Raw genomic sequence first — 16939 nt, 5'->3', positions numbered from 1 at the left:
ATTTAGCCCCCACCTTCAACTAGAACAGTTTTATTAACTAGAAATTCATCCTCACTCAATTGTTATGCAGTCACAAGTGACCATATTAATTATTTTTTTTTACAGTTGTTTTAATAGGAAAGCAAAATCTGTAGTTTGAGTCTGTCAAATATGGTTTAAACACATTCATCCTCCTCTCTTTCTACAGTCTTTCCGACCACACCTGTACAAACCAAAGCAACTAACACATTCAAACAGCAGAGGGCAGTCAGTACATGGTAGCTACAGTAGTTAAGCTCATCAACAGAATATCTCACCAGATGATCATTTAGACAGAGTCACAGCTGTCGTAATGTGAAGCAAGAGAGTTAAATGCAGACATTTGTGCTTAAGAATTGAAGAAACATTTTACTCAGCAAGTAAGATGTGTATGCACACAGACTGATACTCCTGTCTTTATTCTACCAAATTAAACTATGCAAAATTGCCACTCATTTAAAAGCACAATAGAAAGATGTTGACACAGTAATTAAATTAGGACTTAAATTGGTGAGGCTGAACTTTAGATAACTGTCCTGTGGTAGTCACATAAATAAATCAGTTGCAAAATGAGAAGAGAAGCAATTATTATGAGGACATGTTCTCAGTTTCTTAATCCAAAAGTTACATCCCATGCAAATTATACAAGCCAGTGTATTGTTTTATCTCAATAACTGCTCAGGTAATGTAATCAAGGGCTGCAAAATTAAAGTGTATCACACTTCTCAAAGATTGAGAAAGCCCACTTCTTTCAATATCCCTCTACAGAGCGTCTTATTTGGTGTCAGTATCCTCGTCTTTGCTCCATCAGCCTCCCAAAACCTTGATGATGCCAACAGAAAATGTTAGGGGAGCGTCAGTATTTTTAGTCCTGGTGATTTAGTTTTATTGCACATTCTCCAGGTGCGCCCATGAAGGAAAAAGCACACTTCTTTCAAACTCCATGCGTCAAGTTTCCAACCCAAGCTTTCTTAGGTTATGAGAGAGAGAGACAGTGGAATAATTTGTCATACTGTATACTTCAAAAATCTATACATTTTTTTTTTAGAAACCACTGGTATATGAAGTAATCTAGCAATAGCACAATATTACCATACTCTATTACAGGACTTCCAAATAAAACTAGTATTGTTAGCAGAAAAATTTTCAAGTATCAAAAGTACTCATTATGCAAAATGGCCCTAGTTAGTGTTATATTTATAAAATATGGAGACAATATAAAAAAGGATTCACCCCCCTTGGAATTTTTCATGCTTTATTGTCTTACAAGATTGAATCAAAAGGGATTGAATTGTATTTTTGATACTATTCAACTGAAAAAGACCCTTCAATGTCAAAGTGAAAACAGACCTCTACAAAGTGATCTAACTTAATTTTGAATGTAAAAAAATATATCACCCATTTTATATGTAAAATCTTGATCTGAATAGTAAAATAAAGAAATAAATGTAGTAAAAAGTATAATATATCCTATCGAAATATAGAGTGGAAGTATAAACTACTGTAGCTTAGAATGGACGTATTCAGGTACAGTACCTCAAAACTTCACTTAGTATGGTCCTTGTCTAAATTTACTCGTAGTACAGGACAAAATTGTGTTCTTTAACTTTCATTGGAAAGTGAATGTGCAAATTGTCTTGTATGTCAAATGTATTGTTTTGACGTAGTGTGTTAGATTGGGTGTTGATTTATCATATCTAGTGTAAGTGTAAACATTGGTTGATTATACTGTATATTTTAATATGGACCCCTGGAAGAGTAGCGGTTGCCACAGTAACTACTATTGAGGATCCAAATAAACAACAAACCCCAAATAGGCCTCCTAGGCATTTTGACACCGGGGACTGGCATTGCACAGGCTATATGTGGCATAGTATATGCTAATAGATAAGGAACTTACGTGAATGATTCCCAGTAATAACTGTGATTCAACATCTTTCCATTGTGCTTTTAAATGAGTGGCGCAAGGGAGAAAATTGTGGATTACAATATTCTCCTGCAGATAAAGTCTTTATATAGCCAGAACATTGTAGTGCCAGGTATTGTAGTTCTACCTGCAGCATGAGTCTTAAAACCAAGCAGAATAAATAAAAAAACTCTAACATGTCCAAATCAAATTAAAGACAGTCTGCTCCCACGACATGCAGTATAAATGAATGAGCACCAGCAGATCTATAATGTTTTGGGCATGCTTCTGTAAATTCATACACCTTGGGAGCAGCTTTCATTTTGTGGACTCTGCTTTTTCAAGGTGGAAATATCTCAGAAACCTGCATCATCCCAGCTTTTGCATCATGATATTTACAGTAACATGGCTGTGTGATTTAGGCTTCGGAGGCTGCATGAGCATTGTGAATAATGTAAATATCTTTTCAGCTGTGTACAACACCTAAACTCAATTCTTTGTCTTTTCCTTTATTTTCTAGCCAACACTCCACCCTTGACTTCTTTCTTTAGTACTCTCACATTTTTAATGAAACCTTGTAGGATGGATACATGAATGGATGGCTGAAAAACCTGCAGGCTCTATTGAGCAATCAGAGCAGATTTGTTTGTTCGCTCTGAGACAATGTGGGACACTCGCCATGACAACTGGAGCTGGGCTTGATATTTATCTTGTGTGTTGGCTTTCAAGTCTGAAGCGCTTGAAAGCCCAGGGAGGAACTTTTTGTCACTTGCCCCTAAGCTCAAAATACAGTGTTTCTCTTATGCATGTGTGTGTTTTGTATAAACACCATGGATTAAGTGGAACTCTACCGGGAAGATCAGTAGAGGGTGGATACCCTCAGTTTAACCTCTTTCTCAAGGTGTTTTTTGGAAATTTCTTTGGACACAGACACTGTCACACTTAAGAATGATATAACTCAGGTGTAGCCTGCTTTCACTGTTTCTGTATTTTCATGACTGTATCGAAGTGAGGCGCAGTGAAAGTGCAAACTCCAGCTCTGCCACATAAACACAGTGAAGACCTCCAAGGCCTCCAGCTGGAAAGCCCAGCCCTGCTCTGCCTGTTTGGGCTGGTCCCGCTCCCAGTGATAGCTTACCTGTGGAATTTGCCAAAGCTTTTTTTATATCCCCATTTATACTAGGGCAATAGCTGTGTGCGCTCACAAAGGGCAATGTGTACAAACGTAACCCCGCCATCCTCACTCGCTTTTGCTGAAATATAATCAGTCTTTTAGCCTGGGCTTTGCTTTTGTACCCGGTTTTCTTTCTTTCTTCCCCCTTTCTACATGCACAGCGTTTGCTCGGGAAGAGGCAAAAAATGTTCAGCAGCAACATTGTCATTTGAAAGTGCCCGTGTAAACAGGGCTACATAATTTCATTATGATGCAGCCCCTCCCTGGCACTCTGACATATCAATAGCTGCACCACTATTGTTTAGCCTCAGGTGTTTAATTCTGGTTAGCAGGAAGTGCTGTTGCACAAGGTATGTGGTAAAATGGGCACATCAGCGTGACAGATCATGATGGATGTATCAGAACACTGTTGGGAAATCGCCTGCATCCTGATTTATTTATCTAACCTTTTCTATCATAACTTTGTTTTTAATGCAAACCAGCAGGTACGCGATAGATAAAAGTTTACACAATTACATTTCTTTATTCCAAAAACTCTGACCTCTAATAGTACTAGTCACAGCTGTTGAGAGAATTACAAAAACCAGAAACAGGTTGCTTGATTGTCATAATAAGCAATGGCAGCCAGGATGGATCTGTGGTTGCGGTGTCAGACCTTAAAAAATACATTATTATCAGTATTAAAAGAATGAAGCAGGCAAATGACTTGCATAACATAACATGTGGCAAAATGTTCCAGTAATCCATAATGCCTATACCTGTTGGGTTCTACTATGAGTGTTATGATGCCAGACCGAGGAGTCAAACCTGTCACTGCGGGTTTTGCCAAGCTACTGTTTTGAATAGGATTGAATCAGTAGTTTTTTACCTGCTTTGTTAAACAGGTGATGATCAGCAGGCTACAAAGACAAGAGGCATGGCAATGTAGCTGAAAATGCCTGAACTCTACCATGAAAGGATTCCACATTTAGTTTTGTTATAATCATCCTAAATTCACATAGACCAGAGTCTTAATTGAGTAACAGAGTATTTAATTGTATGTAATATAAATATTCCTTTTAGTTTTATTGGCAGGCATCTTGATTTAGCATCAGGACACACATTTGTAAGGTTGTATGGATGCTTGAAGAAGATCCCTTGTCTCTATAAATTAATATTGCACAGATCATCATTATATAGTGAATCTTAGTTTCAGAACCAACAACAATGGTGAGCAATGACTTTTATGTAGAAAGTTTAAGGCTGCAACTAACAATTTTTTCTTTGTTGTTTAGCCTACCAAGTTATCTTTATTTATTAATCAATTACTTTAGGGTAATTGAAAAGAAAATAGTAGAAAATGCCCCTCACAATTTCCCAGAGCCCAAGGTGATGTCCTGAAATATCTTGGGTTTTGTTTTGTTTTGTTTTGTTTTGTTTTGTTTTGTTTAGTTTAGTTTAGTTTTGTTTTGTTTTGTTATTTGGCAGTTAATTTTAGGGTTAAACAGATTCCTAACTGGATGCGAGGCGGACGAGCGAGTCAGCGAACATCAGATTGTTTCAGTGTTCTCCAATGAAGACGTCCTAACCAGCTCCACGCGTCAGCCAACAGGCTGAGTAACATGTCTTTTGTTAGAAAGGCTCACCCAGGCTCTATTTCTGCAAAAGTTTTGCACCCTTGCTCCACCTCCAACCTATTTTCATATTGTGTTTTAGATTTAAATCTGTGAATTTAAACCTGACTAGTAGCTAGGTGCTAGCTACATTGTAACTCAATAACGCTGTTTGTACTGTCAGTAACTGACAAATAATCAAAATCACCAAAATATAAGGAAATTAGTAAAAACTTGCTCATTTTCGAGGGAGAAATCGCAAGCAGTGCAAAAAAACGTCTCATCCCCTCATCGTGCTACATCACTAATAACATATGTGGACAATTTTTCGCGCTCCAACCGCTACAGTTGGCTCGCTCGCTGTATATCAGGAAGATGTGTTAATGTTTCAAAATTTGTATGTCCAGTATTTTGCTTTATACCTGCAAAAGTAATGACAGTTACATCAACCTCATATATGCTTTGTGTTAAGTTTTAATTAGCAAATTTTAGCATACTAACACGCTCAACGAAGATGGTGAACATTAGACCTGCTAAACATTAGCATGGTAGTATTGTCATCGTGAGCATGTTAGCATGTCTATATAAGCATTTAGCTGAAAAGTACTGTTGTGCCTTAGTAGAAGTGCCTAAACCTTTCTGTAGATTCTTCACCTGTTAAATTTATTTATATGGTCTTGTGCATCAGAAGAAGCATTGACGATCAGGACTAGGTCAAAACCTATTACATGGCTGGACCGTGTACAGTCAGTGGCACTGAAATTTTCGGCAGTTTGTTACAGGGAAAGTCAGTGGAAGTGTCTATAATGTGAATTCCTGGATATTAAATGTTCATTGAATTTTCTGTATTGGTCTTAGCAATATTCATTCTTAAAAACGTCCTGAAGTAACGTATCACATGACATGGTTAAGTTTTGATTGAGTTAAAAAAAAGGTAATAAATACACTTACAAGAACACTTATATCTTGAGATGTTTGACTTGAAAGAGAACTTATTTTAATGTAATAACTATTATAACTATTGTAATTATTTGCTAACCCTCCCTGCTCTTTCATCTGTTTCTATCTTCAGATGTCTCTTGTTTTTCTAAGAATCACTCAGTGTTTTATTGTTTTTTTTTGTGATTTTATTTTGGAGTGCTTTAACTGATTCCTCTCCCTCATGCCTCTCAGCACATGGAGAGGTGCAGCCACGACAGGAATCGATATGAAGACCCCCTGTGGATGTAGTTGAGAACTGTTCTGGACCCGCTGTAAATGCCCCCCAATGATGTGATAGAAAATGTTCGCACTTAATCATTTTGAAAGAGAAACGGCCAATGGGAAAACTTCATCATGAATTCAACTCTGTCACTCACTCACTCACTCACTCCGTTTTGGACATTCGGGGATGTAGCGCTTGACTGTGGCCAGTCCAGTCAAGAAGAGAAACAGCCATAACAATTTTTTACATGGTTTAAGTGATAGTTGGATGTGGTTGTGACATTTGGTCTTACATTAGTATACCATATGTCCAAGGCCTTTTTCTTATGTTCTGTCTATTTCCGTTTCTGTTTTCTCTGATACATTTTAGTTCAGGTTTAGTTGAATACTCTTCAGGAGGATTTGCCCGAAAAGGAAATGCAGAGGAGGGTGTTTTGAACTCTCTGTGACTCTGTGCCTTTTGAGCCGTAACAAAGATACTGTATTCCTCCCATATATTACAGTCTTACAGGTATGAGAGACCAAGATCACATTTGATGGAAAAACAGTTAATAGAGAATTGTACAGATCTTGCCAGCATGTAGCTCAAAACCAGCATTATTTCAAATATGAGATTTTCAATGGTTGGAAGGTGTTTGCTCTCTGTCTTCTGAGGATTCATTAGGCCAAGAAAAGGTATGACCCTAGGGCATTTTCATTAAAACCCTACAGTATTTACTTTAAAATGACTAAACAAAGAACAGCAGAAGAAAGAGAATATGATGAACACACTGTAGATTACCTCTAAGCCTGGTAAACATTGCCCCCACATTAGGTATTAGCCCTTAGGACAGATTAGTGCCATTTTTTCATTATTCTAATATTCTTACCATGGAGCCAACAGGTCTGGTAGTCCCCCTTTAGGGAAATAACCTGAACTGATTTTAATATCATGACAGAAACATACGAAGGGGTAATGATCTCATATCAGGAGATAGCAAAGCATTTCTATTTGTGCCCACAGATGACATGCACAATATACTGTATGGTACCTAAAAGCGATAATAACAGAAACTGTGAAACTGAGAGAGAAGGGTTTTTTTGGTTTTCAGGTTGGAAGATGTAGTGCACAACAGATATAGCAAGACTAGATCAAAACCTAGTATATGACTGGATTGCCTTTTATCTTTTTGCTTCTCTCCTACTGTCTGTGTTCACATATACACTAATTCCATAAAACAAAGTCCCAATAAAGCTGTTTTTATTTACATGTTTTTCTGTTTCTGTTGTCAGACCATGGAATAGGTATGAAATAGTGACTGATTAAGACTACATGTTAACCAGCAGTCAGTCCAAGCCATTTCCAAGCTGCTGCTCTGCACTGTTAAAACCCTGATTTTATAACCACGATGTCGTCACAAAGTTACACACACAAAGTTAAAGACAATGCATATGCTGTGCTATATTTACTTGTAAAATGATCAATAAGAGCAAAAGTTAGAAGCTCATTCACGTCTGTGTCTGCTGGCGTGTGGTCATCTGAATGAGACCAGAGAGAGGTGTTCCTGCGGAGGGAAAGGCCGATCTTGCGCTTGCGTGACAGTAGTGGCGAATCTCTTCTACGGAAAGTAGCGAAGGTTTACTCAAAAAAGTCGCTGGATTTATCATTAGGTGCTTTTGCGAAGAAAAGTTGTTAAAGGGTTGTGAAAAGTTGAAGACGTATTAGAAACTGTTCACGCCAGCAGTCAACTCCAACACTGGGCCAGCTGACCGATGGTGTAACTTCATCAGTCAGTCAGCGACATTGGCGTTTATAGGGCTGGCCCTGCTGTTGCTTTCCTGGAAGAAATTATAGTACCTTTATTTTGTGCTTTTTAGGCAAAAATGCAAGGGGAAAACATCTACAAACCAAATGTGTTCTTTCAGCTTTCTAGTCCATTTGACCTTGTTTAAGAAAATAGACTTTTAAAGTAGTAAAAAAAAGTAACAACCTTTACTTTGATTACTAAGTTAATCAAGTCGGTCATAGGGATTAAATGTATCTCTGTTTTGAAGTGTGTTTTTCCATCAACAATTAGCATTGGAACTGATATTATAAATTAATTTACTATTGAATATTTTTTGATATATAGTTTAAGAGTGTCTTAACCCCACAAATCTGCAATCTGATTTGTTTTGATGTGTTTAGGAGAGAAGGGGAGGGGGTGCGAGTCTTCTGGGACCGACTGAGAGAGCCTTCCTTCACCTCCAGGTGGAACCCCTTTGCCACTGACTTCCCTTTCATCACCTTCACCTACCACCCTGTGAGGGACATTGGTGACACATTCGCTGCTCTCTGCGACGTAAGTTGATTGTTCGATGATAACAGTGTGGCATTGCTTAAAGGTAGAGTTCACCCTAAATCGCAAAAATAAAAACGTTACGTTGGTGTTGAGCCATGAAAATAGGTGTGGTTTTATTTTCATATTTTTCTGCCACAAGCCTGATGTGACGAAGGTGAAAGGAATTTGATTTTGTGGTGCTCTTAGAATTGAAGGAACCGTAAAAATCAACAGCAACATTTTTTTAGGCCTTTAATTTGTCAGAACGAATCTGTCGAAATATTTGTGTTTCTATTTATTTATCCAATCCAGGAGAAGGTGTGTACTCTACTTAGAGTCTTGGAGACACTTAACCATTGTCACAAAAACAACAGTGTGGCGAAATTCATTGTGTGGTCAGACAAGTGATCACAGATGAAATGACTTACTGGAAATAGGCATCAGTCAGATATAATTTTTTGATGTCTAATAAAATACTCAGAGCTGAGACACATCTGAATCCTAATACAGTCAAGGTACCGATATAAAGATATGAAACCAGCACTCAGTCTACTTTTTTAGCTTTTTAGTTTTAGGTTCAGACTACTTGCACTGCTACAAACATCTCCTCGTGTTTTTTAAGAAAACCAGTAGTACAAGTCTGATGTGTTTACAAAGATATTTCAACATAACCAAGATGTGTACGACCAGTTATAACAGTTGGCTCAGTATGAGGAAGACAAAAGAATGGAGCAATCGTGTACTCAGTAATGAAATTTCAGCTGAATAACACAAACATTTGTTTCATAATGTTTCAAACTTGTCATCAGTGTTGTTTCTGCTTCATGCGAGTAAGAGGGAGGGTGCCGTTATACACGTTTCAATGACTGCGCATAAATGTTGACTGGCATCTAAGCCTGACAGACTCAAACTCATGTGCAAAGACCTGGAGGAAAATTTAGTAAGAATGCAAAGCAATGTTATCTTAATTATGATATGGCATTTAGAAATGTGCCGTGTTGGGAGACTGAAGGAACACTGTCAGTGTAGGCAGGTTAGTGATCACAGCAGATAGGTCATATGGATTTGACCCCCAACCCCTGCCTCTTTCCTAGTAAGATTTTAGCTACTAAGTATCATCCACAGTGTTGATCAGGATTCGTAAAACAGTACACACAGCAGAATCTTCCTTCTCCATTTACAAAGAAGCAAAACATTATGTTATGTAGAGAAATTGATATTATATATTATAATTTAGAAATTTACTAATGTCAAAAAATGAAAAAATTCTGTATGCAAAGTGACTTGATAAGGTTTCTGGAAATTAGCATAAAAAATCAGAACGCTAAAAAAGTCTAAAAAAAAACCTGATAAACTCAACCTTCTGCAATTAAATCTAAAATTGCTAAGATGGGCTCTGTGTAAATACAAATCATTCGTGCAGAAGCTGTGCTCCCCTTCTGGCTGCCAGTGTTTTGGCACATGTTAGATTAGTTAGTTTCATTAAGTTATTGTTTTGGCAGCTCTTGGGTTGTTTTAGGGTGCTATTAGGATGTGTCATGTTAAATCTGAGAGATGGACTCCTGGTTCAGGACTCAGTAAAGGTGCGGAGATGTTTTTTAAATCAGCCCAGTTTAGGAGTGAATAAGACATGGATTCATTTGCTCCTTTACACCTGATGGTGACGAGCATCAAAAGGAAGTTGCAGCACACACACGCTACCACAATACACACCCCTCTGTGCAGGCAGGAGTTGCCAGTGCAGTGTCTGCTACAACCAGAAATTAAACCAGATTTCTGTGGTGGCAACCGCTGATCTTGGCCCTGCACAACAGGTGTGCTTAACAGTAAACCTAAAACACTCCTATTACAAACACCACCACCTTAAAATAAGGCTGACTCATCTCGTTTCAAGAATTGATCTCCCTTAAGTCCATGTACTGGAGATCAAGTCAAAATAAATATATGCCACTAAATAAAATAATGCTGCTTATTTAGCAGTAATGTGTACTTTATATGGCTTTTAGATTGAATTACTTTCTCCTAATAAATGTCTGGGATACAACTGTGGATACCATGCAGACTACTTCCCAGATTTATTACTTGTCAAAAATTTAACCGAACAAGACGCTATGTCCCAAATCCATATTACTAAGCAGTAGTTTGTTCACACTGGAAAAGTGACAAAATAAAGTATACTCAAAACACAGAGCATGCATACTAATGCGGTTGATGTTTTAGGGTGCTGTTGATGCACACTATCCTCTGTCAATGCAATGTGCAAAGGAAACGGAGGAGCTGGAAAAAAATATAAAATAAGTTGTGGATGGTGGTGAAACCGCCAAAGAAAGATGCTGCAAAACAAAAATAAATAATCAATCTCAGGAGCAGCATTTTGCTTTCTATATGGGAAGTTTAACTTGCAGTGACATTCCAGAGTCTGAAGTCGCACATATAGCACTGAATCACTTCCTGTCAGTATAAAGCAGTTAACTATGTTGATTTTTGTTGTATAGAATTAGCATGAAGTATGGAATCTGGACACAATGTAAGAGTCTGCGGCCACCTAGTGGTGGTGTTTTGAGCTAAATGCCAACATGCTGAGAATGACTAATTATTGTTACAGTTTAACAGTTGAAATTGTTTAACAGGTTCTGTATAATCTTTACAATATTCACCAACGCAGGTTAGACTGTTAGCGATAATGCTAACATTTACTAAATAGCACTAAACACTAAATACAGCATCTAGTGCATCTAGTGCCATCAACGAGGGGACTCGATGATGGCACTAGATGGAATGTTGATGGATCACCTGAGTGACCATCCTGGGTGGGGCATGAATGTGTGTAACCAAATTTTATGACACTCCCTCCAATTGTTGTTGAGACATTTCACTCAAAACCACGCAAACGAACTCGCTGGAGATGCTAGATGAAAAGTCAGGGGATCACCAAAGTCAGTAAGACTCATCCTCTGGGGACCAAGAATGTCTGGACAGCATTTCCATCCAATAGTTGTTGAGATATTTCTTTGGATAAAAGTCGTGGCCTGACTGACATTGCATTCCATGGAGCAATGGCGCTATCATTCCTGAATATACATAGATTGATGTTACAAAGTAAAGTCAGAGACAGTTACCGTGAAACAACTTTAATAATTTAATGTAGTGGTGCTTGACAAGATTATTTATTTTGGAAAGTAAAAATAAGATTTATTCACCCTAAAATAAGCCCTTGTTATAGTACAAGAGTTGAAACTCAGAGAACCTCATGTATGCTACACCCCGACCAAAGCAAGCAGCCAAGGAACTGCAAACGTAACAATAAATTTGTTCTGTGTTACATCTCTGATCATCCTGTTTTCTTGTCCACAGATCCAGAACTTTCGTGAGCAACTCAGGGATGCAGCACAGAAAGTCCATGCCATGAAGCCAGTCCCTGGGAAGGCCAATGGTGTCCTGGTCCTGAATCAGCAGATCCACATCGACGTCTATGTGGGCCTCATGTCTTTCATCGGGAACCAGAACAAACTGGGCTACTGCATGGCTCGAGGAAACATTGGCTTCTAAACTTTTCAACATTAACATAATACTTCTGTTGTTGTTCAAATTGTTTGCTCTAAATTACAAAGCTCGTATTCAAGTAGATAGGTTTGTTTACAGAGAGTTCGTAATTCTTGAAGGCTTGACCAAAGATTTTTCCTTATTCGGGTTTACTTTTGTTTCATGTGGAAGCCTGGATTCCCAGGATGAAGTGTATGAGGTTTAAACAACTTTGTGATCTCCCCCTCTGCTTATTACCAGTGTGTGGTGTCTGAGCACTCAGAAATTTCCACATTTCAACACCACTCTTCACTGGATGACGGATCCCTCGCTGCTCTCAGGGAGCTTTGTATTTGCTTCTCAGTGATATGGTAATTCAACTCTTTCGCAACGGGACTCCTTTCTTCCTCCCCCAGTGTCTCTGTTAAAAGCTCATTCCCATGCCGTTCAGCCCCTTAGAGATTCACTGGAGCATGGGGGGCACATTTGTCAGTTTATCATTTGTAGTGTATTTATACAGTGCATACAGTGCTGGAATTTGTCCTTGAATTGTGTGTTTACCGTGTGACGCTCTGCCTTGTTTAGTATCATCTGTTTGTTTTTTGAGCCACAGACATGAATATATAAGATGACTTATTTTGTTATCTTTCAATTTTATTAATATGAAAAATATGCTGTTTTTTATGCAGACTCCTATGCACTATACCTTGTCCCCACTAAGTAAGAATTTGTAATTGCTGAAATGTTAACCTAGTGGTGACCTTTGACCCTTTACCAATGCTACAACTTTTGACGTACAATACAAAGAGTACCCGTGCCTGCACCTGATGTTCTGTCGTTGCTGCAGCACATGAGTAATATTATCACACATTTAAAGTTGTTGTATAATTAAATTAAGATTTCATGCTGGTTGATTTGGCGACACCTGTGGTTACCGGTGGTAAAAGCATGTGTGGTTTAGTTCTACAGCAAACATTCGCTGAGCAGCTACTTTGTCGCCAGTTCAGTGCTTTTAATATGAAGCAGCAGCACTAGGACGTGTTGCGTTTGCATTAGCAGTAACAACCGCAGTTCTGACTGAGCTGTAGGAGAGTGAACAGTGAATAACTAGGCTGATAGCGGTGAGATAAAATTACAGTCAGTAACGCTGGATTATATGATATGTCATTTCTCAATCAATCTAACAGTGTAAATCCACCTTCCTGCAACTCTAAAGATAATGAATAAACAATAAATGATTATATTCTATTTGTTTAATCTGTACGTAAACAAAGTGTAATAACAACAAAATGTCGTTACACGGGTCTTGCAGATCATGAGAGTCGTGCCAGTCCGCTCATCCAATGCTATCTCTCAGCATGAAACTTTATGAGGGCATTTCCCAAAATGTCAAATCTTTTCTTTAAAGAGATAATATGATCATACCTCTGCCTTCTACAACCAAGAAATGGCAGAGGGACGTTAAGAAGTGGCCTCAGATAGCAGAATCACTAAGTTAGCTTAGCGTTAGCCTAGTGATGTGGTGATGCAGGACTCTGAGGCTCTGATGTGGTTCTATGTCTGCTTTGAGACAGACAAGGTTCAGTTCCCCCTCCTTCAATAAAACGCATTTGTGCGGAGCCAAACTAGGGTCAGCTGAGAAAAATGAGCCACGTGTAAAGCTGCACTCTGGGTTTCCAAATCTGTGCGCACGGTTTATAAACCCTGCTCACGGTGTTGAAAAACATGCGCAGGGATTTGCGTACGGCTTTCTTCTTCAGGTTTTGGAGTGAAAATACAACGTGAAACGTCCAAAGCCAATTGCAATATAGCATGAAATCTACCCTTAAATCTAGATAACTTGGACTTACTTGTCGGATGCGGGCACTAAGGGAGTATCAGCCTCACAATTTTTTCAGATTGTTCATCACTTCACCATCAGTAGCAACAGAACCAATAAAATAGCTAGCTAAATAAGCTACTGAATGTTATCCGAGGTCCCCTTTCCAAGTCTTCCTCTCATCCCTCGGTAGAAGAAGGCAGAAGTGATCACATTGTCCCTTTCAAGATGTGACAGGCTGTGTTCCCACATCATGTGCTTCTCCAGAATCTCTGAGAAAAGGGAGGACACCTGTAGCAAGCTGCTAACTCTCACAGCGGCCTGTATATCGAAGGGAATAACCAGAAGCTGGCATCATGGAGTTAGGAATAAGGTGCATAGAGAGGTAATTACTGAATGTAAATATACTGAATGGCTATTGATGGAAAAATGCCGACCATAAATAGTAACAAAAACTTGGTTTGATTTAAAGAAAATCTTAAGGATATCGTTAAAGCTTCAAAAGTAAAATTGCACACTAGTAAAATACAGACTCGTTTACAAATGACACCTTTCCCTGAGTGACAAAAGTCAATGTGGACAAACTAAGCCAGCAGTATTTAGTCTCTTCAGGCAATCTCATCAGGAAACAAGATTAAGTATTTCCCAAGAAGAGTGTCACAGGAATACATGCAGCTGTTATTCTACATGGTAAATTATATGGTAAAGTTCAGCACCTTCAGTATCATGTATCATAACCTTAGGGTTTTGAGGGGTTAACATGTTTCCTCCCAGAATGAGGACGTGTCTGTCATCCGGGATCAAGCACTGCTCTGGCCTGGAGCGAGGCACCTCATCCATATTTCTGCTCTCAAGGTTGTAAAAGATGTCCAGAAAACAGGCTTAACTGCCAGATAAAGGAGCACGCATAAAGTTATGTAGCTTAGCCCCTCAAGAAAAGTTAAGCAGAGTTTCACGTTTGGGTCACCTGATCATTCAAAGGGGTGACTTTATTTGAAAAATATCCAACTAAGTGTATTTATTTTGTTTGGTTTCCATGGATGGCAGTTGTAGCTGTAATTATTTTATTCTTTAATTTTCATGACTTTATCTTGGCTGCAGGTAAACAAGTTACCAAAACATCGTGCAATAGCATGACAGTGAATGCTTCAAAGACTGCCATGTCACAAATAATGGAGGACTTCCTCAGATGTAGTATTTGTGATTACACTGTTTGCTGTTCAGATAATGCACTGTACAAGTTCTGTCATGTTTAAAGTCTCTTGTTTCCTTCCAGTCTTTATTTGTGTAACTGTTAACAGCATCGCTTCTCCTAATACCAGGATGTAGGATAAATATGGGCCAGTGTTTGTGTGCAGATGTTCATTCAGGAGACAGGAGGGAGTGTGGATGTGTTGTTGTGCATGATCCATCCCTGTCCTCGGATGCTCCTTTTTTCCTTTAGAGATCATTATGTTTAGCCCTCAAGGTACTACATCTTAATTAAAGCTCTGATTTGCTCCCAAGAATGCGTGCACACTCCTTACAGCACTCAAGACGTACTACTGAGACAGCACAGGTGCGCAGATACTGGCAGTTTAATATACATAAATAAATGAATGGACATAGTTAACAAAAGACCTTGGTTTCGATCTAAGCACATATGTGTTAGGTGTTGTGAGCTGATTAAATAAACATTTCACCACAGTACATCCGTCCATTAAGACAATCATTAGATATGCAGTAGAAAATGTACACTGTAAAACTTTAAGCTACTTCAAATATAGTATGAAAAGACACAAAGAAGTGTCCATTTTGTAACATTGGAAATTAGCTTGACTCGAAAGTGATGAACTTATCTTTTTACATGAAAGCAGCATTAATTGATTCTTTTAAACACAACATTGACATCGGCTGATGAAGTTGATGTGGTGAACATGTTAGCAAACAGTCGTCTATTTACAGAAGACACGAGGGAAACATGGAGCAATATCAGCATTAAGCTGGATTTATATCTGTGTGTTAAGGGGTTACGCTGTACCTATGGAGGCTCTGTGCATAGGCTCCACGGTCAAGGCCAGTTATCTACTTCTGTGTAGAATCGAGACCGTAGGTACATTGCCTACGCCGTAGCCGGACATGCACCTCAACAGGAATGTAACTACCTGTCGCAGCGCCACAGTCCGCAACAACAATGGTTGGTCTGCTCGTCCATGTCAATCATTGGCCGGACAAGCAAAGACAATTCCCCCCCTTCTGCATCAATTGGTACAATGCTCGTACTCACCACTCCCTACGACGTCTTCTCTCTTCTCTCTGCGTTGCAGTAATTTCAGTAAAAGTTACTGTTGTTCAACATTTGTCAGCTCCAACTCCGACATGATCCACTCAATTTCAGTCGCCATTTTGTGAAGTAAACCATGAAACTCAGCACAGTGGCATAGAAACCCCACTGCCAAGTAGCACGTTGGCGGTGTAATTGCTGAGTGACGCAGACACACCAGCACACAACTACAAATGCTAACGACGGCATAGGCCACTTTATTAGGCTACGGTGTAGGCTACGGCGTAGGCTCTGCGTCGGTCCTATGGCGAAATATAAACAGCCCTTTATGATGTAGGCTGCCCTGCAGCTGATGTGCGCCTCCTCCAAATTGCAACTACATGTCGGGGCTACAGCATCAACGGAGATATCACATGGGGACAGCAAGAGCTGTGACTGGCTGCTTGTGTTTTACATGCTTCTGATGACGAGAGAGTTTGTTGAGTGAAGACAATATTAAGGAAGTTAAAGAAGGACTCTCCATAGTCTTCCCCTTTTTTTACTAACAAACATCTACAAAGTAATTACACAGCAAACCTTCTGCTCACCCTCATCACCACTCAGTGTGAATGAATGAACATAAACACAGTGACTGCACCAGTAGCCTTTAACCAGATATCCTACTAATAAATGGAGAAATCTCTGTCTGTCTTTCAATTTTCTCGGCAACCGCTCATCCAATCAACTTCAAACTTCACGTGTGTATTGTTGAGGACTCAGGGAATCGCAGTGTCGACTGTGAAGGTTTTTGGATGAGCGGCTTTTGAGAAACATAAAAGGAGAAACATTAAATCACAGTCGGTTAGAGCTGGGGCAACTTGTACCATCTGAAGTGTGGAAGTATTTTAGACAGAGACCCAAGCTCTGCAAAATTGTAAATGGCTTATCAAAGCAGTACAACACGGTCACTTGAAGCGAAAGTATCCCGGAGCGCTTTGTCTGAGACGCAGCAACAGCAAGACAGCACCGTTTTGTTAACTTTTTATCTCCTCCCAAGCATGATAACCTGTATTAGCTTTATTAAAAGATGGAAAAAGTAATTTATGCACCGCTGCTGTTATGGTAACAAATCGTCACACCATGCGTCATCTAATCTTGTTGTT

At 39.1% G+C, this 16939-nt stretch overlaps 1 protein-coding gene across 3 annotated transcripts in view; it reads left to right on the top strand.

Annotated features, from left to right (window-relative positions):
* Positions 1-15016, top strand: part of tprg1 (tumor protein p63 regulated 1) — a 29246-nt gene extending 14230 nt beyond the window's left edge. For all 3 annotated transcript variants that reach the window (XM_040129628.1, XM_040129629.1, XM_040129626.1), the window contains exons 6-7: positions 8061-8214; positions 11548-15016. In XM_040129628.1, coding sequence (XP_039985562.1) covers positions 8061-8214; positions 11548-11742 — 349 coding nt within the window. In that variant the 3' untranslated portion in view covers positions 11743-15016. The remainder of the gene's footprint in view (positions 1-8060; positions 8215-11547) is intronic.
* The last annotated feature ends 1923 nt before the right edge of the window (positions 15017-16939 follow it).

Source organism: Xiphias gladius, chromosome 6 (assembly GCF_016859285.1).
Source record: "Xiphias gladius isolate SHS-SW01 ecotype Sanya breed wild chromosome 6, ASM1685928v1, whole genome shotgun sequence".
Taxonomy (NCBI): domain Eukaryota; kingdom Metazoa; phylum Chordata; class Actinopteri; order Istiophoriformes; family Xiphiidae; genus Xiphias; species Xiphias gladius.
This window is presented reverse-complemented; position numbering and strand designations above follow the sequence as displayed.